Source organism: Drosophila rhopaloa, unplaced genomic scaffold (genome assembly GCF_018152115.1).
Source record: "Drosophila rhopaloa isolate 14029-0021.01 unplaced genomic scaffold, ASM1815211v1 contig_167, whole genome shotgun sequence".
Lineage (NCBI taxonomy): Eukaryota > Metazoa > Arthropoda > Insecta > Diptera > Drosophilidae > Drosophila > Drosophila rhopaloa.
The window spans coordinates 10,151,050-10,178,414 of record NW_025335047.1 but is presented as its reverse complement, the minus strand read 5'-3'; the positions used below and the strand labels follow the sequence as shown (position 1 = coordinate 10,178,414).

Genomic DNA, 27,365 nt, shown 5'->3' with positions numbered 1-27,365 from the left:
GGAAATAGACGGGCAGTTCACTTTCGAACAGCTCGTGAATAAATAAGTTCGATTTTATTAATAGACAGACTGTGCTCTGTGTACTGCGGGGCGTATGAGCAATGTTTGTTGGAAACTATTTACGACGTGACATGCAAAGTTTGATGAGCTAAGTGTTGGCAGAGAATCAATGCTGTTAATTAACTCATCTCATTGGAAAACGATGCAGTTATGAAGCCGTCAACTGTTACGCCCAGTTGACAGACACAGAATAATCGCATATCAAGCATACGCACCGTATGTTATGTTTATGTACATTGTACAACCCACCTATCCGACGTCCAATGTTGCGATCGAAAGCCTTTGTTTAATTACAGCTCATTTAATTTCATTTATCGGCAATTAACACAGTAAGCAATTACAATCGTTATGCATATTTTTTGAGGCAGTCGCGGCAATTCGATTCACAGTTCTATGCTAATTGAATTGTAATGGGAAAACGATGCGAACCAAATAAAAAAGATGGGGCAAGCACTAGTAATCGACTAGGGAATACGCTCGGCAAAGTGACTAACCAAATGGTATTTAATTGTTTTTGAATGCTATCTAAAATCGACACACTAATTAAATCAGAAAATCAAAGCAATGCAAAACAAATTAAGCATTTTAGCAGTAATGGCAAATTCCGAATCCAATAAATTATTGCAAATTTAATGTGTTTTTAAATAACACATAATTATGGCTTCATTGTGTCTAGAATAATAAATGATATTCGGTCTTTAGAATTTTATTTTCGGTATGCCGACAAAGAAAGTATTATTTTGTTATGACTACATCTAACAATAGAACTGAGTTCAAGGACACTGTTTTGATACTTTCTTTGTAAAGTGTCCAAAAATGATAACGCATTTTTAAAATAAAACTGAACGTGACATGTATTTTAAATATTTTAATGATTTATTGATGCCACACAGAAGAATTTAATTAACAGCACAGTAAATTAATTTTAAGTATTTTTATTCTTAAGCTTTGAAGTTTATTAAGTTATTTGATTGGTAATCTTTCTGAAGTCATTGCTTACACAGATTTCCTTTTTATTGTTTTAACAATATTGCTGATTTATTATTTTATTTAACATACAGTGCGAGTCAACAAAGGTTCCCTACTGCAATTAGGCTTAATGGCACCAGTATTTGACTCACAGCCATTTTTATTTGTAATAAAAATCATATCGAGACATAAATCATAAATTGCTTTCATCCTCGAATGGCACAAGTGACAGCTTTTAGGAAGTCAACAGCAGCAAGAGTGCATTTGTAATATTTAAACGCAGGAGACAAATAAAGAAAATAAAAATTGTATAATTAAATCAAGTCAATTGCACGTTTTTGCACTGAACTTGTAACTGTCTGGTCCCCTGCAGTATCTATTTCTTCTATCCATTTTCTGAGTAATTAAATTTGAGCAACAAAAGGCTAACTATGACGTACAAAATTGTAGAGAGGCAAAACAAAATTGCAGTTGATTGTCTTATGTGCACAAATAGGCTCATATCTAGCTATCAATAAAAGCAAGGGTTTCACAATTAATGTAGCATTTGTTTGCAACATATTTGACAAGCAAATACGCAAGCTTATTTGCATATCATGCTTGCTGCACCACACGTCGTATGTGCAATTACATTTGTCAGCTTATGCTGGCTTATGGAATGCTACATGACCGTTTATTTATAAGTAGCACTGACATGCAATTTGTAATTGATAAAATTAACATGAACTTTGTGGGGAATCAAATGTTAGATTTGGGTTAATTTATAACTGCGTATTTGCATATGAGTTCACATATTTTTGAGCACCTATATACAAAATTGTGGAATGATCAAATAATTTAGTTGACTAGAATTATTACACAACAATTTATTCCTATTACTAGCTTGTACAAATAATAAATGAAAATAATTAAAAAGAAAAATTAATATTTAAATAGTAATATTAAAGATTCAAATTTATTATATTCGGATCTTACTAAAGTTGAGTTTTATAATCTTTATTTTCTGCTCCGTAACGTATCGAAAACTCTTTCAAGTACTGACAAACACATATCAACTTGAAACTGAAGCACCATTAAGATCTTTGGGTTTTAATTTAAGAAACAATGTGTTTTTTGTGTGCTTCCCTTTCGGAATTACGTTTTGCAGTCGCTGACGTCAAGGAAACTGACAAGTTTACAGGTCTCATTTCAGGCGAGAGAAGCCCGACAAGTTTTTAATAAATTAATACATTTTTAATCACAAGAGCGTTGTCTCGGCTGCTAGCTTCCAGAAAGAAGACGAAAATACAAACTTTTTCCATCTCGTTTTGACTGTTTCTTTTTTCTGTCTCGTGTACTTTTGCAGTTGTCATAATGTGCGCCGATCCGCAGTCGATACGTCAAATTATGCTGACAGCCGAGGAGTTGAATATGATCGATAGCGGCGAATACGTTTTCATCAATATTGAATTATTTTCGCGGTGAGTATCTCAACACTATACAAATGTATGAATTACTTAACAAAGTCAGACACTCACAAATTTTTCGGACAAAAGGTGATCATATATGGCAATTGCCCAACAATTTGTTGCCTTTCACTTTGATCAAATAAAAATACGAAACGAAAATCTCAAAAAAATATTCTTTACAAACTGCGCATGAGCAGCATTAGTCAAGGTTGTTAATGTTATAAAATATACCAAGCGAACTCCAGAAATAGCTTCTGCATTTACCACACAAGAGTCCAACTATTTTTAAATTGAGGAAATTCCAAATTTCGGCACATGGCAGATCGATTAAAGCCAGTCAACCTCCGTAGCCCAACAATGGACGACAAGCAAAGTGCCCACCTCAGACTCCGATTCAGACTTCGACTCCGAGCCATATTTATTATGATTATCCACAATCATAAGTGCTGAGTAATGCCCCAGCTTCTTTGTTGGCCCCGCAAACTCAGCTCTTTGTTTGACCCGTTTTAAAGCCGAGATGCTCGGGCACTCACTACTTCTAATATTCCAAAGAATTTAATTGCAATAGATGCAATAAATACATTTGCATGTGCATCAAATGCGCTCTAATCGCCCGACCTTCATGACACTAACAATCAATGGAAAATGCTGCGTATACATATAGTATGTATAATAAAGACTAATCTATATACTAGTGCATTAAAGCGTGTGTGAATGCCGGTATATGCATTGGATTAGCTAATCAATTTCCTGCTTTCGAAGCCTTAAATAAACAGACAGAACAATAATTAACCTATTATTAGAATCCCTTTAGGAATTTAGGGGGATTAGCAACTATTTGTTATAGTTGTCTTAATAAAATGTTTCAAGTTTTTAAAAAATAAAATATCTTTTGACAATAGCATTTAATAAGCATTTTTGTATTTTATTTTCCAAATTGAGCCGTAAAATTGATTTCACATAGCTAAGTCAATTGTAAAATGTTATTTGATATTTATTTTCCTTTAAGTGTTTTTCCATTTATGGTGCCCAATAATTAATTCCCCAACGAATTGTGGATGTCAGGCAACTCTACAGCTGCAGTCGATATCTATAGTATATTCGATTATCAATATTTAAAAATATTTCTAGCCGCTAACATTGAAGCGAGCAAAACACATGCGAAGCCCGGTTGATAACAGGGCACATGAATTCGGGGAGGGGCTAATGAATTCCAAACGCATTTACATGGAATCAAACTTATAAGTGTCGGCGAGTGTACACTTTACAATTCTATTTATAAACAATATATGACGCATATCAATAGCTGGTAATAAACTTAAAGAAAAGGCGGCACAAAGGCAAAATTAAAACGGCCGTGATAAGAAAAAACTAAAATTAAAAAGGGAACGAAAAATATAAATACTCGAAAAATATTTATAAGTAAAAAGGGGAACTGTAAAAATCACATACAGTACGTCATCGAAAGAGTGGACGGTGTTCGGTGAATACTTTTAATATAAAAGAGTACCTTTTGAATAAATGTAAATGTTATTATTTGTATTATTTTATATAGTTAATAATTTGTTTTAGTAAGGAGTAGGTCTTCAAGATTTTATTTAATGCAGAATTATGAGGACATAAGTTACTAACTTTAATTAACTTTAATAAAATAAAAATAATTTACATTTGGTCACAGCAAGTTCATCCTTTTGAGCGACTACTTTACTTGCATGTGCCGCCACTGATAGTGATTCTATTTATTACCATTTCTATATTGAAGGGTTCAATATCTGACGTCGCAGCCGTGGTACGATAAGAACGATACGGATTTAAATAATGAGCGGGCCCAGAAGGCCTACACGGCCATGCTGACCGTAACCCCCAAACAGCCGAATGACAACGAGTACACCCGGGTCTCCAATGAGGTGAGTCTGGCGGGGAAGCAGCTGCAGTTGGGGGGCGAAAATGGGGGGATGCCCGCATTTGCATGGAAATGGATGTGAAAGCCAATTTGAAAAATTTTCCAGATTTCTTTTGTTTTTCTCCCTTTTTTGCACCTTTTTTGGCCAGCCTCATGCATACTCAATTCCTGTGCACGTTCCCTCCCAACTGCAGCCTATTTGGCATGGCAACTTGGTGGTAGGGGGTCGGCTAGGAATTGTAAACATTTTTCTGTTGATACATGGTAAATTTGCAACAAGCAAAGCCGACAACACCTAAGAGCATTTGCTGGCCAACTTCAAACCGAAGGGCCCTCGAAAAGCCGGCCCAGCCACCTGAAAACCAAGTGAATTTGCTGTTGCAGCTTCTGATAAGCAGCCAGGGAATGGGGGGCAATCTATGGAGGAGTTCGCCTCTAAAGAGGCTTCTATTGACTGCAGACCGTCTGGCTAATGACACTCGGTTCTGCCAGGTACTTAGCCCACGAGGAGGAGGAGAGAAAATGCATGTTGATGATGCTTATCTGATTGGCAGCCTGGGATGCATGCTCAGCACGAAATGAGCCTTAAATCTTTAAGATACACATATGAGAATATCTCTTAAAGCGAAATGCCTGGAAAGGTTTCATAGTTCATTCAACAGATATCATTTTTCTATGCAGACTTTTAGATAAATTGCAAAATTAATTTATAAACATTAAGGAAGTACCATTACCATTACTTTTCTGGTCTGTTTTTGATTTCGCAAGCAGACCAAATAGACCCCAACGATTGTTTTACGAATTCGACACATAGCAAATAGTTTGGAAGATTTTGAAAGCTTACGAAATTGATTTTATTGTTAACACGTTTTAATCATCTGGATTTCAATACACTTATTAACATTTTAAGCAAGATGTTGCTTGATGGTTTTTAAAATCCAATGATCTGTGTTTCCTTAGCACTCAGAATTTACTTCGATCGGAAGTGTTTTCTTTGCTAAATAAATTGCAATCTGTTTGAGTGCGTTCATCTGTTAATAAATGAACTCAGGTGGAGCTTAACAGGCCGTCCACGTTTTCCATTGACTGTAGCTTAAATCGTCGGCTTCCTTGGCAGAAAACTTACGCCCAATGGACACTTGCAGCCGCAGCTCCGGCCAAATCCCGGCATCGCCTCTTGTCAAAAGAGAATGGCCAACGAAATCCGCCTGCGGCACTTCAGAGTGCGGTGTGCAATAATTTCCACATGGATTGTGACAAAACGTCCTAGACCAGAACCGACGTCTTCCTTCCTTCGTTCCGAGCGAGCGAACGCGTAATTGAATTTTCACGGGAGCCAAAGCAATTAAAGGGGTTTCCCCCCGGCGGGAAAGCGGGCAGCAATTGATGCCCCTTGGCGACGCATAGAATGGGGCGATATAACTGCCAGCTGAAGGGAGATTAATGCGTCGCTATTTGCCCGTTGCCATTCACAGATCAAAGCCATTGCCGCGGAGAAGTACAACTACACGTTCAGCGACAACGAGCCCATTTCGGCATTTGTCACCTCCTTCTTCGACGGAGTCCTCCTCTACGCCAACGCCCTGAACGAGAGCATCCGCGAGGATCCCACCATGCTGACGCGTCCCATCAACGGCACCGACATGGTGCGCCGCATGTGGAACCGCAGCTTCACCGGCATCACCGGCAACGTGACCATCGACGCCAACGGCGACCGGCTCTCCGCCTACTCGCTGCTGGACATGAACCCCACCACCGGAAGATTCGAGATCGTGGCCCACTTTCTGCACAACCGTCTTGAGTTCGAGGCCAACAAGGAGATCCACTGGGCGGGCGATCGCGAGGAGGCGCCGCCGGATCGACCCAGTTGCGGGTACGACGGTGCCCTGTGCCCCGATAATTGTGAGTATTAATTAATAAGTAATCAATAAGTAAGCCCAAGGTCCTTGGGGCTATATATCTTAGCATACTTTTTGGAGCAAGTATTTAGGAAGAAATCTCTGGGGATCGTCGAAAATGTCCGATAGCTGAGAATATTTTTAGGTTGATAGATTTCTGAAAAAACAATTACTTTGTCTCTAGGTAGGAAATTTTCAAATTTAAAGCTTTGGTTGCCACAGTATTTTGCGTTTTGCAAAGGCATCTCTAGACGTGAAGGAAATTTTAGTAATTTGGTTATACTCAACCCCAAGACCGTAAAATTAAAAAAAAATCAATTTTATTATAGGGTACACAACGATTTCTCTTAATTTAACAATATATATCTTAAGCAATAAACACTTTTACTCTAAGGTTATTTTCCCCAAGAGCCAACATTTTCCTGACTTCATATGTAACCTATCTTTTAGCCCTGCCTGGCTATGCGATCCTGTCGATTGTGCTGGGCACCATGGTGGTCGTGATGGCCGTGTGCTTTTTCTTCGGCTATCGACACTACATCGCCGAGGCGGAGATCAACTCGATGAGCTGGAAGGTGTCGCTGGAGGATGTGATGTTCCGAGATGCCGCAGAGCGTGGGTTGCGCGGCTCCTTCCACTCGCTGGTGAAGCAGAGCTCGCAGCTCACTCTGATGTCCGAGGACATGGTGTCCATCAATGGCGATCGGCAGATCTTCATTCCCGTGGGCATGTTCCGCAAGAGCAAGGTGGCCATCAAGCCGGTGGAGGTGGATAATGTGCAGGCTGTGCTCACTCGCAGTCTGATGCTGGAACTGAAGCGGATGAAGGACCTGCAGCACGACCACTTGGTCAAGTTCTACGGTGCCTGTCTGGATCAGCGCCGAAGTTTCCTGCTGACTGAATACTGCCCAAAGGGTTCGCTGCAGGACATCCTCGAGAACGAGCAGTTCCAGCTGGACTGGATGTTCCGCCTGTCCCTCATGCACGACATCGTCCGAGGCATGCAGTTCCTGCACAGCTCCGACATTCGCTCCCACGGCAACCTCAAGTCCTCCAACTGCGTGGTCGACTCCCGGTTCGTGCTCAAGATCACCGACTTTGGGTTGCACACCCTGCGGCGGACTCGATTCGACATGGAGAGCGACGGGGGCAACTGCAACAGCCACGCCTACTGGAGCAGTAAGTAGTTAGAGCTTGCAAAAGAGTTTACTACACTTAAAAAAATGTTGGGTTACAAAATGTAAAAGAAAAACATAATCAACATATTCCCATTTTCGCTTTACTTTAATCTAAAATCTTATATCAATTCAAATTTGCAGAAAAATAATTTTTTTTTAAGTTGCTTGGTTTAAATAATTTAATGGAAATATAGTTTAAGATTTTACAAATATTCTCTCAATCAAAATATATTTCTATACATAGTTTAATACTTTAGAGTTTTGAATGATGGTTAATTAAACAGATATATTTTCTCCCTGTGCAGAGCTTCTGTGGACAGCCCCTGAACTGCTGAAAGTGGAGCACAATCGAGCGCCCGAGGGAACCCAGAAAGGTGACGTCTACGCCTTTGGAATTATTGTGCACGAGATAACCACTCGACAAGGTCCCTTTTACCTGGGCAGGTGTGCGTATGAGAAATCGCCGCAAGGTATGCTATTCCAGTGTTTCTCAACCTTTGACCCTTCTATCATTCCCATCTCCTTCCGCTTGGCCGTTTTCGTGTTGCGGCCGATTTTGTCTGTGCGGAATTTTAATGCCAGATTTTTGCACATGTTGCGGTTACTCAGTCCGTCAGTTGGCCACTGGGCTGGTGGCGGTTGTGGTTGTGGATCAGGGTGGAGGCCCAAATTAGTACTGGACGTGCTGCACAATATACGGTTGGGGTAGTGGCAACTATCATTTTACCTCTGTGCAACCAGAGAATTTCCATGCCAAGAATAATGGGTAATCTAGCGAATATTAAACAATATTGAGCTACATTAACACGTTAATTAAATGCTCTTAAATATTGACCACCAAGAAAAGAAACTTAAATTTGTTCATTCAAAATTCTATAGGAAATCTAGTCTTTAGGGGTCACAATTAATACGAAATACGAAAGGTCACATTTTTAAAATATATATAAAAATACAAGCTATCGATTTAACTTTTGATTTATTGTGGCTTTTCATATCGAAGGTCATTTCACTTTTAGCCACTTTAACAAAAAACCAAAAGCAAAAAATATTTTCTATGCGCTGGCTTTTCACTGTTTTAAAGTTGATGCTGTTTAAAGTTGATGCACTCAATGCCTCGTTGAACTACAGGCCAACTTCGAGACTCGTGCCGATTTCAACTGGCGCCCAGAACTTGGTCTTCGAGTTGGCACTTGACGAATTCATCAAATTAGGCCGTGACTGGGATAAGGGAATCAGAGTCCTCCTTGGGCACATCCACTCGTCAGCCGCAGGATGCAACTTTGGCAGCAAGTACTTGTCGTGGGCTGTGTCGGCAGACGAATTTAATTGCGGTCTCGTCGCACTGGAAATCAAAATCGAAATCAAAGTGCAGGTTCGGTCGAAAAAGTTGAATCCCACACTGGGGGCCAAAAGGCGAATCACGAACTCTTCTTGCGGTGGGGCACGTCCTGGCAGCTGGAATCGTGGCCGAGGTCCCAGGCACAGCTGAAAGGCAGCAGGGACCAACAGCCGGGTTGCTTCTTCCTGGCTTTCCTTGTATCCTTGTCCTTCGATCCACTGGATTCCTTGGCCTTCAATATGCTGGGTTCCTTGTCCTTTTGGCTTGAAATCCCGCTTGGCTTGTTGCAAGCATTGACCCCTTGGGATTCCTGCCAGGCCTGGTAATATTGCTTCTGTTGTACCTCTAACTTGCGCAGCCACTCGATGCGTGATCTTCCCCAGCCTCTGTTTGAAATGGTGCCAGGTGGCGTCTTCTCGCTGCAACCGAACACTACTTCAGCATCGGTGGGTTCGGTCTGCACATCCATGCCACCACACTGCCTCCTCCTGGACTTGGAGGTCTTCTTTTTCGGGCCATTGGATATGTTCCAGATTAGGTCCTCGAGCTGGCTCTTGGTCAGCAGCTCCTTGCGACGGCAGATGAGCTGCAGCAAGAGTTCATGCTGGTGACAAGGCCTTAGGACACGGGGTTTCTGAGGCTTCGCCTGTACAAATAAACCGACCAGTTCCAGATACTGATTCCTGGTGCACATCTCGGCAGCTGTGTTTGAGTGTCCGTGTGGTAAATCTGCCTGGTCAATAGGACCCCTACGGTGTTGACATAAAACTACACTTAACACGAATAATTTACATAATCAACTTGTACAAAATAAATTCTGGATTGAAGACTAATTCAAGGGTTTCTCATTTTTCCCTCACAGAGATCATTGAGTTGGTTAAGGGATACCAACCGCACAGAATGCAGAAACCATTCCGTCCGGAACTGGAACCCAATGGCGACACCAAGGCAGACATCAATGGCATCATCCGCCGCTGCTGGGCGGAAGATCCTGCGGAGCGTCCGGACTTCAACACTCTCAAGTCCATGATACGCAGGTTCAATAAGTGAGTGGAAACAATTAGCGCGTCAAATAATTCCTCTAGCAAGTCATTACTCCTTTACATTAAAAAATCAATGAGGTTTTCTAATCTGAATTTTAAATTTAGTCATCGTCTTGATAGTTGAGCTTTTATACCACTTACTTTACATACAGTAATGGATATACAAGTATATATATAGAACATATCTATACACAAATATTGAAAATCGTGAGATATTTTTTTATTTTAAGACAGCTTTCTTGTCTATAGTGTTGTATATAGTTTTATGAAATCAATCAAAAACCATATAGATAGATAGATAGCAGCTAGTACTTTTTGTTTCTATGTAAGTCTTAGCTTTGTACAAATTATAAGATCAAAATAAATAAAATCCTTTCATTTTGATTGCTCTCTTTCGCAGGGATAACGAGACGGGCAACATCGTGGACAACCTGCTGAAGCGCATGGAGCTGTATGCCAACAACCTGGAGGAACTGGTGGAGGAGCGCACCCAGGACTACCACGAGGAGAAGAAGAAGTGCGAGAAGCTGCTCTACCAACTGCTCCCGCAGAGCGTGGCCGCCCAGCTCATTAGCGGACAGCCCGTGGTGGCGGAGACCTTCGACCAGGTTACGATCTACTTCAGTGACATCGTGGGCTTCACGGCCATCTCGGCGGAGAGCACACCCATGCAGGTGGTGCAGTTCCTCAACGACCTGTACACCTGCTTCGACTCCATCGTGGAGAACTTCGATGTGTACAAAGTGGAGACCATTGGAGATGCCTACATGGTGGTCTCAGGTTTGCCCATTCGCAATGGTAACCAGCATGCCCGGGAGATAGCCCGTTTGGCACTGGCCCTCTTGGAGGCGGTGCATAATTTCCGGATCCATCATCGGCCGGAGGATCGGCTTAAGTTGAGAATCGGCCTGCACACTGGGGCCTGTGTGGCCGGGGTGGTGGGTCTGAAGATGCCACGCTACTGCCTGTTTGGGGACACTGTCAATACGGCTTCTCGCATGGAGTCCAATGGTGAGGCCTTGAAGATCCACATCAGTGAGACCACCAAGGTGGCACTGGATGAGTTCGGCACCTTTGTGACCACTCGTCGCGGCTTCGTGCCCATGAAGGGTAAGGGCGAGATGCTCACCTACTGGCTGGAAGGCGAGGTGCCTCGCCCCAACTCCCTGATCTCGCCCAGCAAGCTAATGCTCGAGCGCCGCTCCTCGCTGAAGCAGCCGCAGCGCAGTCAGTCGCACCACCTGCACAAGCAGTACTCGGAACTGGTGGTGGCCACGCCACCTCTCCAGTTACCGCCACCTGCGATCGACCTGCCACCGCCAGCGCCACCGTCCAAGGATACGCCCAATCTCCGCGTGAAACGCAAGATTAGCTCCAGTTCGCCCAAGCTGAATGGCGGCGGCTTCGACTACCAAAAGACTGAGAACCTCTATCTGGATGCGGCGGCTGCCCAGAGGACCTGCGACATCTACAGCAGCCGCAGCCTGCGGGACATGGAGGAGTCGTCCGACAGCTGGGAGCTGGCCCACTTCCGGCTGCCGCTGAGCGGAGCACTCAAGAGCCACCATCACCTCAATAACAACAATAGTCACGGCTATGTGCACTCGAATTCCAGCTCCAATCTGAGCGGCATCCTGCAGCCACCGCAACTGGGTGGCCAACGGAGCAGGCTGAAGCCATCGCCCACGATCTCAACGCTGCTGACTAGCGCCCGGACAGAGCTCAATGCCTCTCCAGGCCCCGAAACGAGCAGCATGGGCAGTGGCCAGCTGAGGATCAAGTTCGCCGAGGGGGACGAGGCGCCACTGCTGTCCACACCGGGGCCACCGAGTGCTCCGGCTCCGGTGCCCCAGCTGGTCTCCGCCAGTCCGCAGAGGAGCAGCAGTGGCCAGAACATTCCGGCGGAGAGCAACCATTACGGATACCTGGTGAAGAGCTACAAGCAGCAGTGCCCACCGGTGGCGGGCAGTGCCGTCACCCAGCCGCTGCTGGCCAAGATCAACTCGTAGCTGTAAGCGGGGGAGGCTACTCCCTCCACCCTGTAATCATATGCATATTAAATGTACTTGTTTGTGATAATAAGTTAAACCCAAGTTGAACAAGTTAGTGGTTAGTCGATAGGCGACCGAATCAAATTCGAAATTCGTACGGGAACTCTTCTAAAATGTTTAGTAGTTTTTAATCACCCCTATCCCTTTACTAATAAGTAGCGAATTTTACATGTTAGCAAACCTTAAAAACGAAGAAAAACTCGATGTAAATAGGAATTTACTCCCAGACAATTTGTTCCTTGTGCTTTGAATATTAATTCTCTTTAAACTCAGACAATTAGTGTAGAGTAGATATTACCTAAGGCTAAGAGTAGGCAACTTGTGAAAATTTCTTGTATGTAAAGTATTAGACGAACATGAATATTTATTTTGAAAATTGACGAATAAAGAAATCTATATAAATATATATATATATTCAAATGGAATTCAGAAACTAATTTTTTATTTTGAAAAGGGTGGTATTAATTTAAGATATGAGGTAATTTTGTAGGTTCGAAACGGTTAATGGGGTTTAAACCTTCAAAAAACTATAAACATTCAATTATATTGATTTAATATTGAGTTCTTAAACCAAGAACTTTCTTCTTGAAAGTGCAAATCTCGCTGTGAGGTGTGAAAATATGAAATACCAATACAGTACAGAATAATAGATAATATTTTTAAAAAGTTAACTTATTTTTTTGATAACTTAAATAAATAAAAAGAATAGAAATAAATTTGGAAATAAATTATCGTATACATTTGAATACTTCTTTTAAAAACAATAAGTGATAACAAGAACAGAAATAAATTTGGAAATAAATTATCGTATACATTTGAATACTTCTTTTAAAAACAATAAGCTTAAAGAAAATGAAAGCGATATAGTAAATGGCCTTTATTGTCTCGATGTTATGTTTTTAGGTTTACAAATTTCATAAAGAGTATTGCTCGTTTAAGAAAAATTATAAATATGATTTAAAAAAAACATTTGATTAGGTGTTTAAATATTCAGATGAGCGCCAAACTCACATCAGGGCTGCAAAATAGCAAGACCGTTTAACAAAACCACAATTTTCTTATGGTGACAAGAAAATTTTGTATTATCCACTCTTTTTCGATAAAATTATAATATGGACTTTACAAAAAATATTGGCTTCACTTTCTTAACTATTGCAAACCCTTTGATGAACACAGAAACCTATTGATTTTGAACTTACCCGCATTCCGTTCAATATGTTAGTATATTAAAGCTATCCGTTGACGGCCACACTAATCCCGTGGGCCAAGATTATTTATTTTGATCGTTGAGTCGGCCGGAGTTGTCCGCCAGTTTTCCGTTAATTGAGTTATCACCTGGTTCATCAGTGATTACAGTGGTAACTCAAATAAGCGACTTTCATAGCGGGTAAGCGGAAAATAAAATCCACACGGTCCCATCGAGCACTTGTAGCATTGCATAATTTAGCATATCCAATGGGTTGGATGAATTGCACTTTCATTGGTTTCCGGATTTTACGGCGAGATCAGTTGGTGCCGTGCTCTAAAAGTTCTATATTAATAATATAATTATCGCTAAGCAATTTGCACACTGCTTACCTAGAGCAAAAAAAAAGTGATTCCCTTTTGGGGGCGTCTGATAATTTGGGTGAATAATTGCGAAATGGCTGGTTCATCATAAAACAAAGCAATTGTGTTCACTGGGCTGTTTCAGTCACAGCTCAACTTTATCTGGCACGTTTCTATCAGAGCTTATCGTACCGCAATTGTTTTCCCCGTCCCCGTCATAGAAACCCGGAATACACGATGATGTACTGCCCGCCCAACGTGACCCTCAGCGAGGTGTGGACGCAGCATGGCATCTCACACTGTTTCATGGACACCGTGGGACCGGCCGTCTACGGCGGATTCCTGCTGCTCTTCGGCTGCATTCAGTTGCTGATGTACCGGAAGTATGCCACCCGGATAACGGATCCCACGCAGATCTCCAAGTCCCGCCTGTTCGCCCTTCAGCTGTTCCTTTTGTGTCTGCTCCCAGTTTTGGCGGCACTGCGATTTCTGATGAACGCTCGCATCTATCCGGATAGTGCGGTGTACGGGTATATGGTTAGTATGATAATCTTCAGGGAAACTCCGTTACTTAACTTCCTCCCACTTTTAGATCTTCTCCACTTGCGTTGCGTGCTTCTCGTATCCGTTCAGCATCTGTCTAATACTCAAGGAGCGCTACTACCAGCTGCCTTCGGTGCCCACCCGGGGACATGGCCTCATCCTGTTGCTCTTCTGGACACTGGCCTTCATCAATGAGTCGCTGGCCTTTATCAATCTGCGTCACGAGGACTGGTGGTTCCATCTGAAAACGTAAGACATGTGAATAATTACCAATACGTTTATCAGTAGTATATCTTTTACTTACTTCCAGCAACAAGGATCAAATTGAGATGGGCCTGTTTGTCACGCGCTTCCTTTGCTCACTGCTCATTTTTGTTTTGGGTCTAAAAGCACCAGGCATCATGGCCCCTTACAATCCGCACGAGCGACTGGAGAACGAGTCAGACCCCGAATCACAAGGAAATGTGCACACCGGTTCGGCTTTCAGGAATGGCTGGCGCAAGTTAAGTACCGTGTTTCCTTACCTTTGGCCCAGGAAGAATTTCGCCCTGCAATTAGCCGTCATTATGTGCATTTTACTGCTGCTAGCCGGTCGAGTCATAAAGCTGTTTTTACCGATTTATCGCAAGAAGTTGGGTAGGTCAGGAATGGCGGGAGTACTGAGTTCAGTCATTCATCGATAATCTTCTGAATTCACAGTGGACAGTCTTACCATTGCTCCGATCCTATTCCGCTGGGACTTTGTGCTGGTCTATGTGGCGTTGTCCTTCCTCCAAGGCGGCGGCACCGGAACCATGGGATTGTTCAATAACCTGCGCACCTTCCTCTGGATACGGGTTCAGCAGTACACGACCCGGGAGATTGAAATCGAGCTCTTCCGGCATCTGCACCAGCTTTCTCTGCGATGGCACTTGCAACGAAAGACCGGCGAGGTGCTGCGTGTCATGGATCGTGGAACGGATTCCATCAACAATCTTCTCAACTATATTGTCTTCTCCATTGCGCCCACCATTTTGGATTTGCTCGTGGCAGTGGCTTACTTTATATACGCCTTCAATTGGTGGTTCGGCTTGATTGTGTTCCTCACCATGTTCCTGTATATAGGTAAGGGACAATATAAATATATATTCAATAGTACTGTTCTGGTTTAAACGTGATTTTGCATTGTCCGAAGTACTAACAAACTTTAGTATTAAAGTAACTTAAATTTGTAATTGTTTACTAGTTGATGCCACTAAAGGTATTAATTATAGCCACAGAACTATTGGTTCCTTATCGATTACGATTACACAAAATCAGGGGCTTTAAAAATGTGATATGTAAACGCTTAAATTATACTTCCAAAAACGTTCCTCCCCTCTATCAACAAATTGGCAGATAGATAAGAATTATCGTTCGATAAGTAAAACCCAGAGTAGTTTTTTAAACGTAATTTAATCACCAATGTTTTTAAAAAGTACTAACACTCTCCTTAATTTTTTAGCATCCACCATTGCCATCACCGAGTGGCGCACCAAGTACCAGAGAAGGATGAATTTGGCCGACAACGAGCAACGTGCCCGAAGTGTAGACTCCCTGCTGAACTTCGAAACTGTTAAGTATTATGGAGCGGAAAATTACGAGGTGGACTGCTACAGGGCGGCAATTCTCAAGTACCAAAAGGAGGAGTTCCTTTCCATGCTGACCCTTAACATGCTGAACACCGCCCAGAATATAATCCTATGCCTTGGCTTGCTGGCCGGATCCCTGCTCTGCGTTTACCTGGTGGTCCACCAGCAAACGCTCACCGTGGGCGACTTTGTGCTCTTCTCCACTTACCTCATGGAGTTGTACATGCCGCTGAACTGGTTTGGCACCTACTACCGCGCCATTCAAAAGAATTTCGTGGACATGGAGAACATGTTCGACCTGCTGCGCGAGGAGGAAGATATTGTGGATGCACCAGGCTCCTCGCCGCTTCTCACGGCTGGCGGTAGCATCGAGTTCTCCAACGTGACGTTCGGCTATTCGCCGGAGAAGATAGTGCTCCATAACGTAAGCTTCACTGTGCCTGCCGGTAAAACGGTGGCAATAGTTGGACCCTCTGGAGCCGGCAAAAGCACTATTATGCGACTGCTTTTCCGCTTCTACGATGTGCAGACGGGAGCTATCCTGATTGACGGACAAAACATTAAACTGGTGCAGCAGCAGAGCCTGCGAAAGGCCATTGGAGTGGTGCCTCAAGATACCGTTCTATTCAACAACACCATTTTCTACAACATAGAGTATGCCAAGTTGGGCTCTCCTGACGAAGCCGTCTATGAGGCTGCTCGCGCCGCCGACATTCACGACAGGATCCTCGGCTTCCCGGACAAGTATGAGACAAAGGTGGGTGAGCGAGGTCTGCGGCTCAGTGGTGGAGAAAAGCAGCGAGTGGCCATTGCCAGAACGCTCCTCAAATCGCCCATCATTGTTCTTCTTGACGAAGCGACTTCGGCCTTAGACACGCACACAGAGCGAAACATTCAGGCAGCTTTGGCCAGGGTCTGTGCCAATCGCACCACCATCATCGTGGCCCACCGGCTGTCAACTGTCATACATGCGGACGAGATACTGGTGTTGCAGCAGGGAAGCATTGCAGAGCGCGGCAGGCACGAAGAGCTCGTCCTGCGGAAAGATGGCATATATGCGGACATGTGGCAGCAACAGCTAAAGAATCTAGATGCGGAGCAGAGTGGTTCCGACAACGGAGACGCCAGTGGAGAATCTGGATCCGAAAAACGTAGTTCAGGGGGCGCTGGACCCAGTGGAGCAGGACCAAGTGGGGCTGGAACGAGTGGTGCTCACTTTAGGGCAGGACATGCTCATGGTGGAGCACACTAGACTTAAGACATCCACAAAATACTTTCTGTTATTCCTGATTCCATGTGATTTGTGGTATATTGTTATACGTATGAACACTTCGTGAAAGTCTAAGTTCGTCTATAAGTAACCTTAAACGCTACTCTTATACTAATAAATAACGTAGATTTTTATAGACAATCTGAGCGGCTTAAGTGCGTTGCTAATAATAATAATGAAAGTGAATGGTACCAAATAAATAGCGCAGAATTGTGTATTTCTAGTCTATATTTACAAAAACTCTTGGTTGAATTATGGATATTTACTGGCTAAAAAACAAAATTGGTAGTGGTGATCTATGGTGTATTTAAATTCAACCAACAATATTATATTTCAGAGGATTTATATTAAGGGCAGTATTTAAAATAAACTTTCAACGATTGATATAACTTGTTTAGGACATTTTGTAATATTCAGAATAAAAATGTTCATCAGAAAAGTATCCTTGTAGTTTGATCAGTGATACATTGTGCTGGTGAAGGCGGCCAAAATCTATTAATAGGACATTTCCTAAGAGAAGTCTCAACAGATTATAAGAGAGCCAAGCTGCTCTTGTCAGCAATGATGCTTATCAGCGGAACCTCCAGCAAGGCCAGCAATCCGGCTGTTAGGTCCGCTCGCAGCTTCAGTCCGAGTTTGGATCGCGAACCGAAAAGACGTCGAGCTGTACTTCGGGAATAAGACGAGTTGGCGATAAAGGAGGAAAAGCGGCGGCTTTTTTGAAACATATCTGATAATATACAGTCGCGTTCATATAAATATATATATACATATATTGCCTTACGTTAGAACAGTGAGTCTGTGCGCGCAGTGAAAACCTTCGGAAAATCTGTGAGAAAGAGAGTACCACGACCTCGGAAGGAAGCAGCTGGCCATGAGGCGACTCAAGTGCTCCGTGTTCGTGTGTACGTGAGAGTAACCTAGTTGATAATCCCAACTTTATCAGAAACTAATTAAAGACCATGACGTAATTATTCATTGACGAGCGCGCATCAAAAAAGAAGCCGAAGAGCAACATTGATTAAAGCGTTTTGCGATCATTTATATATGTGCATATATATTATATATACACATGCACACTTAGTATATATAAGAAAGAAATTCAATTGATAATTGAAGAGTTTATTGCCCATCCGCGGGAATGCGACATAGCGAAAGAGGGTGAAGTCGGTTGGCGGGCGGTGAAGCATCCATAGAATTGAAGTTCAAATTCCCATCTATCTATCTATTCGGCAGATCTTTTCCTGATCTTCGACGCCAGCCATGCATTCAGCATCATTGGCCTCAACAAACAAATGCTCTACGAGTACGTGGGCAACATCGTCGTTGGCGCAAAGGCCCTGGACGAGGGTCATCCGGCGCCTCCAACCACAGGATGGACAGTGCGGGGGAAACTGACGCTCCAGCGGCAGAGCGAACTAGTCATGGCTGCGGCGGTGAGTTGTCTAGGATCAGTTCCATTTCCAGGAATACTTAGGAAATGTTTTGTCTGATCTCCCGCGACCCGGTCGATGATTAATTCGATTTCGTTTAGAATAATATTTTTGTTTATACAAAAAAACACCCGATTGCCTTGCGATCACTTATGTGCTAAATGAACATCTTTTGTATTTATTTGTATATATAGAGAGGAACACATAAATCAATTGAAAATCAGTGAAAAATCGAATCAATTTATTGATATTATTATCAATTTGTACGATTCAATCGGCGTATTCCACAGCCCCTTTCCCAGCGACTTCTTCTCTGCCTGCGCAGACGAAGAAGAATTCGCAGATGAATTAAAGACAATTTAACCTTTCACAGAGAGACTCGGAAAGAGCGAAGTGCCCACGGAGTGCCCACAATGAACTGAACTCGGCTGTGAACTTCTTTCATTGAGCCCCCACAGATAATGCCAATACACACAGGCGCACACATTCCCTTCCTTCCTTCGTTAATCAGCTCTGATTGTCTTGACTGAGAGCGACTCTAGGAGTAGCCCTCGCTTATCAGGCATCTGGGTATCTGGCAGAGTAAGAGGCATGTGTGCGCCATATGAAAGTCGATCTGACTAATTTCTGTTCGCCAGATAAACGGCGCTGAGGCTTATCAGCCGGTTCAGTTGGGCTCGACCCTAGCCGATCGGAGATTGCAGCATTGCTAAAGGGCTTTCCCGGCTAATCGCCTTCTCTTTCACAGCTGGTCATCGACGATGTAACGCTGAGCAACTCCGGCGAGAAGTTCCTCCAGAACAAGGAGATGTACCCGCCCTACAAGCCCTTCAAGATCGCCCTCACCCCAGACTGCGCCATCTCGCATGTGGTCTTCAAGGAGGGCGATCCCATATGGAGCATGAACTTCAAGCGGGCCATCGCTTCGGTCCTGCAGTTCCAGATGAAGTCCAGCGGGGCCTTCGTTGTGGATGAGGTATGTTATTTGCACACTAAATTAGCGTCGACCTAATATCTTTAAAATTGCCCGACTGATTAATATGAAGATTAATACAGAATATTTGTGTTTTTTTTTTACATGTAAACTGTGTCTTAAGAAACCTTTACGTTACTTAATCCTGATGCCATTTATTTTAAACAACTCTGCAATATAATCTAAAATATAAAATATTTGTATGAAGTTCAGTATTTTGAAATGACCTCTGCAGTATAACTTTTTAGGAATTATATTATGTGTTCCATACTGATAAGTTTAATTTTTCCCCGAAGCTTGGTATCCACGGCACATGCCGCACGGAGTATTTTGTGTCCAACAGGACCAGCTACATCTCCATCCGCAAGACGCCGGAGCTGACGACCTGCCAGCCCTACTCGGAGGCGGTGCACACCACCCGGAGCAACGTGTCGCCGAACACGTGTGAGTTCGACCACCAGAAGAGTGTAATCATCGGCAACGAGGCCATTTACGGAATGCTGCCTCATAACGAGACTGGGTACTTCCTAAGCATGGCCCATGCCAAGAGCACCACTTTGATCCACACCTTTGAGTCCACGGGGGAGGCGCAGTTCATCAACTCGGAGTTGATGCTCAACTTTATAAATGAGTCGCCCATTGACAATCCCATCGATATTGAAACCTCAATGGCGGCCGAATCATCTAACCTGGAGCTACAGCCGCTGGACCCGAATGATCCGACTGGCGGACGAAATCCCCAGCAGCAGGAGATTCTGATTACCCAGGCGGGCGTACTCCTGGACAGCCTGGCCGAGGGTCTCGAGACCACGGAATTTAAGTACTCCGAACCCTATGACTCCACTCTTTCCGATGTGATCAAGCTTCTCAGCGAGGTGGACTTTGATTCGCTCAAAAAACTCTACGAGAAGGTAGACATCGGCACCTCGTACCGCCAGGAAACCATTCGCAACATCTTCCATGAAATCATACCCCGCATTGGAACCAAAGCCTCCGTTTTTCTCACCCATCATCTGGTGCTAAACAAAACTACCAAACCGCAAGTTGCTGTGCAACTGCTGATACCCATGCCCTTCCACATTTTCGAGCTCTCGGCTGAATTGGTAGAAAAGTGCGAAAGCTTCCTTAATATCGGACCGGGGCACCCAGATGTGAAGCAGGCAGCAATTCTTAGCTTTGCCACGCTTGTCCATAATGTATACGTGGCTAAGGGCATTGACAAGGAAAAGTTCGAGGCATACGTGCAGAAGTACTTCAACGCATATCTTAGTAAGTTTCCTAGAAAGCTAAAAATGTGTAGAAGTTCTTATCCTTGAAATCTACTAATCGCCTAGATATTTCACTTAATTGTGATATTTCCATTTTATCCTAAAGAATTAGCTTATATCTCCTTAGACACCGTAAGCAAAAGCGGAAAAACTAATCCTTTAATCTCTTGCGCTGCTTAGGCGATCGCGACTTCGACCAGAAGATGCTGTATTTGCAGGGTCTGAACAACTTGCAGCTGGGCAACGTGGCCAACTATCTGGAGCCGATTGTTCAGGATCCCAACGAGCACGAGGACCTTAAGTTCCAGGCTGCCTGGACAACACTGGCATTAGCAGATCGCCGAGCGGAGCGTATTTACGAGGTCTACTGGCCCATCTTCGAGTCGCGCAACGCCAGCCTGGAGCTGCGGGTGGCCGCGGTTACCCTGCTTTTGATTTCAAACCCCACAGCTGCCCGTCTGATCAGCATCCATCGCATCATCCAGAGCGAAACGGACCCACATATGATCAACTACTATAGGACGACGGTGACGAGCATTTCGGAGACAACATATCCCTGCTACCAGAAACTGCAAGTCATTCCCCTTACTTACCCCATCCATCGAGGTCTAATGTCCTTGCTTCCAGACGCCGACTCTTGTCCTACATGCATCGCCATTTGCCACCGAAGCCGGAGTCCCGCTACTGGGTCACCGGCAACTATATCTTCGACTATCGCGACTCCAAGTTCGGAATCGGAGCTATGCTGCAGGTCTTCCTCGTGGGCGATCCAAAATCGGACATGCCAGTGGTGGCCTTCTTCAAGTTCGACACCGAGGCTCTGGGCAAGTTCACTGGCCAACTGGCGGTAAGTTAAACCAATATTAAATATTAAAATTAAAAGAGTAAATAGTAAATTAAAAAGCAAATCCAACAAATTTAACATCTAAACAACTTCACCTCTTTTCAGCTTTACATCAAGGCACGTGGACTGCCAGATACGATACTTAGCAAGATGCAGTCAGGCAAAGGCAGCGATCCGTTCACTTTCAAGAGCATCAAAGCCCTTTTGGCCATGCTGCAGGCTCCGATCGTCAACTCGAAGGACCTGCACCTGGAGTTCATTCTGCAAATGGAGGGCAAGACGGTGCTATCCTACCATCTCAACCAGCGGATGTTCCAGCAACTGACCTACGAAAACAGTGAGTGTGGTGACCCCTTACTATCGGTCAATGGTAGTTCATACCAGTTTTTTGCAGTTCTGGAGCGACTGCAGCAAATTATCCGGACGGACAGCCACATCAACATGCAAACCGTGCGCTGGCCTTTCATGAATCGCTACTCCGTGCCCACCGTGCTGGGCACCTCCGCCGATGTCCTTTTGCAGACCACCGTGCTGACCTCGTTGCGTGGCAATATTACGGAGCAGCGCAATCCGCCTATAACAAAACACACGCTGGAGATCGACGCCCGGTATTCGTCGTACGCCTCGGTCCGCAGCCGCAGCTACAATCCGTTCCTGAATCTGGACCACGAGATCAACCGGGAGCAAGGCTTCCTCATCTACGTCCCCTTTAGCAGCGAGCTGCATATAAACGAGAGCGACAGTAAGTGCAGGCGCTACTCCTTCTCCCGACCCCAGAATCTGACCAGCGGCCTGTCCTTCAAGTCGCGGGCGGTGACCAAGACCAGGGGTTTGATCACTAAAACTGCAACGGTGCCCTTCGAGGAGATCATGCTGCCTGAGAGTCGAAACGATGTGGTGAGTTTATTCTTGAGGAGGAGACTATATACAAATTATATTTTGTACAGATTGAACTATTTTTAGGCTAATTTTATAGTTTCTGGGAAAAACAATTAGTTTTAGTATCTTTTTTTTAGTAACTTTTCAGAATTAAAATTAAGACTAACCTAAATATTTCAGGTCCAACTCTTCAGCTACACAATGCCAGATCTGGGCGTACGTCTGGGCATGAGCACGAATGTTGACGAGCTAATCAAGTACAGAGGGATGCTGCTCAAGTCCGAATTCACAGAAAAGTAGCTTCAGCGTCGCGAATCCCATTTACTTTTAAACTAATGATATATTTTGTATTGCAGTGGCTTTTCCGGAAACATGGTGGTGAGCGCCCTAATGTATGCATTTGGCTTTACCCAGCTTAGCTCCATTCACCTGGGCCACGATCGGAACTTAACAATGCTGATGTTCAACGAAAAGGCCACCAGAGTAAGAGATACAATTAAACGGAATATTATTTGAACTAATCCTCGATTTCCGTTCAGATTGAGGGAAACTTTTGTGCCGAGGATGTGTTGAAGACTTCAGACCTGAAGGGCAAGCAGATTGGACTAACGCTGGAGCACACAGACCAATTAGATGCTCCGGATGGGTCAGTCCTGGTGGATGCTCTCCACAGGTGGAACATAACCCTAGACGTGCAGGCTTCGACCAAGTCCAACTGGTTCAAATTGATTGGTCAAATTCAGCGCAATTCAAAGGATGACGAGGAGGACTGGAAGGTGAGTGATTGGTCGGGACTACGGGACAAATTTATTTAACCAGATATGCTCTTGTCTTTCTACTGCTTGTCTGTACTTGTGAGTATTACTTTTATGGTGAAATGGATATGTTTTGGGCTGTCAAAATTTGATGTTTGCGGTATTTGTTTCTAGCCCCTCCTGTCCGGCTATTTCGAGCTCTTCCTCGGCGTTGATCAGGGCCACTACGCCATCCTGCAGTGTTTTGACCAGTTCGAACTCTGTGAAACCGAGCTTCCTCTTATTGGAAATGTCCATGACACCATCTTCCACGGTAGCCAGTTCGCCGCCATCGGTGCCGCGTACCTGGAGCTGCAATTCTTCGGCGAGGGCGATTAGACGATCGGGGTCCTTGCTGAGCAGCGGCAAGCGGATGTGAACCGACGCACGCAGGGTGGTGCCCAGGTTGGTGGGACAGGCCGTTAGGTTTCCGTATCGCGGATGACGCGCAAAGGTCAGCGTCTTCTCCAGCTCCGCGAGTCCGTTTACAAGGCGATTGTACACATCGCCCAAGTCTCCGCACTGCGCCATCGACATAATGTGTACGTGGTCCTGACGATTCACCCAGATTAAGAAAGTCTCGGCGGGATTGTGGTAGACCCCGCGACCCGTCGGCCAGAAGCGATAGCAGCCGGCGGTGGTCAGTTGCTCATCGCCACGCTGAAAGAGTATATGTCGCTTAACCATCTCGGCCTGGGTCTCGGCATCGATGTCAGCCATCGTCAGATAGGAGCCGATTAACTCCCCATCCATTGTTTCCGTCGCCGAGCGCACCTTCTCCTCCACCTCGATGAACTGTTTCTCGGAGAGTTTCGGGAAGAAGGGCAGACCCTCAATGTTGCGTGCCAACCGGATTCGTGCAGACAGAATGTACTTGCGCTCTGGATCCAGATTCTCTATCTCGTCCACGTTGCCAAAGTCAGGATCCTTCTGCAGCACATCGTTCTCATTGTCCATCTGACCGTGATAGTCCTTGATGATGGGGTCGAAAAGCTTGTTAAAGACGTCGTAGCTGTCTGCATCCGCAGCGTAAATGCCCACGGGTGCCTCATGGTGCTCGAATCCGGCAACGGCGCAATCGTATAGGTACGCGTCCACTGGCGCAGGGGTGGTAACCAGCATAAACTCCTCCAGCAATTCGGGCGTGAGGTATTTGCGCAGCAGCGAATTGACATTCTCCTCATCATCCATAAGCGATTTGTAGCCAGCTGTAGTGAGTTCCTGGTACTCCTCCGGTGACTTTTTGCTGTTGCGTAAAAATATAACAACTTTAGACTACGATTTTCTCTGGTATTTTGATATTAGGAACTTACATTTGACCACGTAGCCGCTCCAGCTCCTGCTCCAATTTCGAGATGTGCGTTTTGGCCTCCTCCAGGTCGTTCTTCATCACATCGTACTGGGCATCATCCGGACAACTCTCGCACATGAACTTGCGCACAAAGCGGATGGCATCCTCCGGTTTGTTCTGCTCCTCGTAAAGCTTGATTAAAGCCTTGCTCAGAGCATCGATGACCCCGGCACGCTCCAGATACTTCCGATATTGCACTCGTTTCGATTCGATCTGTGAAACGAACAGAAGAAGTCTTTAGATTCAGTTGCCTCGTATTTGATTTATTTCACTTACCGAAGTCATTTTGCAGTTTTGTCGTAGAGAAATTCAAGTAAACATAAATTTATAAACACAACGCAAAGTGAATGCTCTCGATGGCGGAACCGAAAATAATTCGACAGCACTCGGCTTTTTTTTTTACTGATTTTTAGCGCGTTCTTACAAAATAAAAGAAAAATTGAAATTTTCCCAAAAATGTACGACGGGAGAAATTCGTCCGAACAGTAGCGTAACTGGCTGCCTTCTACTGAGCTCCCTCAGAGTCGTATTGATCAAACGAGGCGACGTGCGCCGCCAGGCCTGCCTGCCAGCAGTCCGGTTGCCAGACTCGGCTCTCAGTCTCGATTCCGGGACGCAAACAACCCACGAATGTGTGCCAACAATTGCGGCAACTGCTCGAGTGGATGCACGGGTGGGTGGGTTTTTTCGTTTTTCCTTTGGTTTTGGCCTGAGTAATAAAGTGGCACGCAGGAACGGACGAAGGGGGCGGCACAGTCAGTCAGGATGTGTGTAGGCCCGCTAATCGTTGCCGCCGTTGTTGTGGCCCTGTTGTCTGTAGTTTCGTCATGGTAATAGGTCTCATTCCACAGGGCTGGAACCTCCACTTATCTGAATGTCTAGTCTCTTGGCCAGCAATGTAACCACAATGAGCTTACAGGGTGTCACGCCCGTCGCCCAATGAGAGCACTTGACTCGTGTCGAGGCTTAAGTCGACTGTTGACTTCCTAGCTTTACGTACTGTGATACACAATAATCGAAAGAAAAATAATGGCAACTAAATTTTAAGATCCTTATAAAGGTCACAACATTAGCATTACTTATTTATGAAATTGGTGCCGTCGAAATCCCACAACTCAACCTTCTTAAGCTCGAAGAGTTTATAAGTAGTTTTAAATAGGGACTCCAATAATAAAATATTTAGCTTTTATTCCAATATTAGTCTGAATACTCGATATTATTTGAACCATATCTTTGGTATACTGCATTTTAATACATTGCATTTAATTTTACGTTATAAAAGATTAAGTTTACAAATATTAAAACAAACGAGGGTATTGTACTTACCGCTACTACTGCTACTGTACATTTAAACTCATTTGCATTATTTCCTCAGGCTTGCACCAAGTTGACCTATGAACCGCTGGTGTTCACCAAACGACCTCACACTCTGAATGGCAATGTGGTGTTCGGCCTGGCCACGGAGGAGAGTGAGTGCCCCGAGAAGGGCTCTTCGGTGCAGTTTGCAGCTAGAGCTGGTGTAAGTGTGAATGTTGGAACTAGCAACGAAGTGGATTCCTTTGAAATTTAACATTTTTCTCATTGCAGCCCTCGGAGCACGCCCGTGCCTTCCTGCGCTCCGACAAGATCTCACTAACGGACACCGATTTTTGCCCCAAGGAGGTGCTCAAGTTCTCGCCTATTCCCACGTCCAAGTTTTGCAAGCGCAGCAACTTCGAGAATTTCACATCGATCACACAGTATGACATGGACCTGAAGTTTAATAATGTAAGCATTTCAGATAGTTAGATCGAATATTTTAAAACCTTACCATACAATCCTAAAATACATTGCAAAATCTAATCAACTCACCCTGATCTTTTATAGATGCCCGCTTGGTTTGAGCTTTGGTCCAATCGACTGGACCATCTGGTCTCCGCCTTATCCGCCGACAAAGTGGACAGTCTGCATATGAGCCAGGAGATCAACATCTCAATGCACACGCCTCAAGATCAATTCAGGTTAGCTGTAGAAGTCAACGGGGTCAAGTGGCGTTTCCACCAAATCCCCTTTTTGTACAAACTGGACTCCAAGTTCGACGCCTCTCACGAACTCACCTACGTAACTGGCCTGAAACGTTCCTGCTCGGTAATCAATGGTATGATCAATACCTTCGATGATAAGTTAATCAATCTCAGAGAGGTTGCGGTGCGTCCCGATTGTCTCACCCTCCTGGTGGCCGACTGTTCGCCGTTGCCCCAGCTGGCCGTCTTTGTTACGCCATCGCCTGCCCAAGAACTAGGCAGCAATTACGGACTACGCGTCCATATCGGGCAGAACTACTTCAATTTCCACTCCCGCACAGACAACAGAAGCCAGCCTTCAAATGAGCCGGTGTTTATATATCTCAACCAGGACCAGACGCCGCACGATGTCCGCCAAAAGCCCTATCAGTGGCCCATTGAGACTAGCGACTACGATTTCCGGTGAGAACGATTACTTCCTTAACAACTAATTATTAAAATTAATTTTACCTTTTCCTCTCTCATTTTCAGCGTGGAGCTGAATGAGCAAAACATTTTGATTGTGGAGTGCGCGCAACTGGTTTCCACCATTCAGTTCGACTTATACAACATCCTAAACTTTGAGATATACGGCGTGTATAAGCACCAGATGTGTGGGCTGTGCAGCCCGCCCTTTAACCGCATGCGGAACTATACGATCTGCGAGGTGGAGGCGAGCACTCCAACGCCGATTCCCGTGCAGAATTCCTCTGATGTTGTTGTAGTCGCATAAGCATAATGTGTGAGTTTAATCTAAAATAAAACAGAAATGGAGCCCAGCAGAGGGAGAACATGCAAATCCCAGGGCTTGGATTCTTATTTATGTAAATTCAATGGAAAATTTATGGTATTCTACCAGTGAAGTTTGAGAATTCTGTCAATGACCATTAGCTGAGTTTTCTGTAATTATGTTTGATGTAT

General features: G+C 44.4%; 5 protein-coding genes across 12 annotated transcripts in view; 3 read left to right on the top strand and 2 right to left on the bottom strand.

Annotated features, from left to right (window-relative positions):
* Positions 1-12,295, top strand: part of LOC108037255 (atrial natriuretic peptide receptor 1) — a 43,546-nt gene extending 31,251 nt beyond the window's left edge. For 6 of the 8 annotated variants that reach the window (XM_017113826.2, XM_017113812.2, XM_044458782.1 and 3 more), the window contains 7 exons: positions 2,375-2,489; positions 4,240-4,384; positions 5,856-6,282; positions 6,729-7,457; positions 7,741-7,926; positions 9,658-9,841; positions 10,239-12,295. In XM_017113826.2, the coding sequence (XP_016969315.2) occupies positions 2,375-2,489; positions 4,240-4,384; positions 5,856-6,282; positions 6,729-7,457; positions 7,741-7,926; positions 9,658-9,841; positions 10,239-11,847 (3,395 nt within the window). In that variant the 3' untranslated portion in view covers positions 11,848-12,295. The remainder of the gene's footprint in view (positions 1-2,374; positions 2,490-4,239; positions 4,385-5,855; positions 6,283-6,728; positions 7,458-7,740; positions 7,927-9,657; positions 9,842-10,238) is intronic. The other 2 variants (XM_044458781.1, XM_017113818.2) reach the window with 1 other exon arrangement.
* LOC108037310 lies at positions 8,416-9,600 on the bottom strand. Its single transcript, XM_017113857.2, has one exon. It carries the CDS (start codon positions 9,487-9,489, stop codon positions 8,875-8,877), a length of 615 nt encoding a protein of 204 aa, XP_016969346.2. The 5' UTR covers positions 9,490-9,600; the 3' UTR covers positions 8,416-8,874.
* An 842-nt stretch (positions 12,296-13,137) lies between the features above and the next one.
* Positions 13,138-17,075, top strand: LOC108037295 (ATP-binding cassette sub-family B member 6). Its single transcript, XM_017113834.2, has 6 exons — positions 13,138-13,276; positions 13,659-13,974; positions 14,030-14,229; positions 14,291-14,616; positions 14,680-15,084; positions 15,464-17,075. Exons 2-6 carry the CDS (start codon positions 13,675-13,677, stop codon positions 16,840-16,842), a joined length of 2,610 nt encoding a protein of 869 aa, XP_016969323.2. The 5' UTR covers positions 13,138-13,276; positions 13,659-13,674; the 3' UTR covers positions 16,843-17,075.
* A 425-nt stretch (positions 17,076-17,500) lies between these two features.
* LOC108037080 lies at positions 17,501-27,273 on the top strand. Its single transcript, XM_017113544.2, has 15 exons — positions 17,501-17,765; positions 18,097-18,296; positions 19,042-19,269; positions 19,563-20,535; positions 20,715-21,105; positions 21,162-21,381; positions 21,484-21,715; positions 21,773-22,275; positions 22,438-22,553; positions 22,614-22,740; positions 22,797-23,033; positions 25,778-25,921; positions 25,990-26,169; positions 26,269-26,867; positions 26,937-27,273. Exons 1-15 carry the CDS (start codon positions 17,735-17,737, stop codon positions 27,175-27,177), a joined length of 4,422 nt encoding a protein of 1,473 aa, XP_016969033.1. The 5' UTR covers positions 17,501-17,734; the 3' UTR covers positions 27,178-27,273.
* Positions 23,039-24,929, bottom strand: LOC108037095 (arginine kinase). The gene is made up of 3 exons (XM_017113570.2): positions 24,679-24,929; positions 24,365-24,615; positions 23,039-24,297 (listed from the first exon to the last, which is right to left on the bottom strand). The coding sequence occupies exons 1-3, from the start codon at positions 24,685-24,687 to the stop codon at positions 23,154-23,156; spliced, it is 1,404 nt and encodes a 467-aa protein (XP_016969059.2). The 5' UTR covers positions 24,688-24,929; the 3' UTR covers positions 23,039-23,153.
* Positions 27,274-27,365: the final 92 nt, after the last annotated feature.

What these genes read in the sequence shown, in the direction of transcription:
- LOC108037310 (XM_017113857.2), bottom strand. Translation starts at nt 9,489, where the DNA reads ATGTGCACCAGGAATCAGTATCTGGAACTGGTCGGTTTATTTGTACAG.
- LOC108037295 (XM_017113834.2), top strand. Translation starts at nt 13,675, where the DNA reads ATGATGTACTGCCCGCCCAACGTGACCCTCAGCGAGGTGTGGACGCAG. An exon ending in TGGTGGTTCCATCTGAAAAC is followed by an intron (nt 14,230 to 14,290) that starts GTAAGACATGTG and finishes ACTTACTTCCAG; the next exon opens with CAACAAGGATCAAATTGAGA. An exon ending in GATTTATCGCAAGAAGTTGG is followed by an intron (nt 14,617 to 14,679) that starts GTAGGTCAGGAA and finishes CTGAATTCACAG; the next exon opens with TGGACAGTCTTACCATTGCT.
- LOC108037080 (XM_017113544.2), top strand. Translation starts at nt 17,735, where the DNA reads ATGAGGCGACTCAAGTGCTCCGTGTTCGTGT. An exon ending in AACTAGTCATGGCTGCGGCG is followed by an intron (nt 18,297 to 19,041) that starts GTGAGTTGTCTA and finishes TCTCTTTCACAG; the next exon opens with CTGGTCATCGACGATGTAAC. An exon ending in TGGACCTGAAGTTTAATAAT is followed by an intron (nt 26,170 to 26,268) that starts GTAAGCATTTCA and finishes GATCTTTTATAG; the next exon opens with ATGCCCGCTTGGTTTGAGCT.
- LOC108037095 (XM_017113570.2), bottom strand. An exon ending in GAGCGGCTACGTGGTCAAAT is followed by an intron (nt 24,298 to 24,364) that starts GTAAGTTCCTAA and finishes TTTACGCAACAG; the next exon opens with CAAAAAGTCACCGGAGGAGT.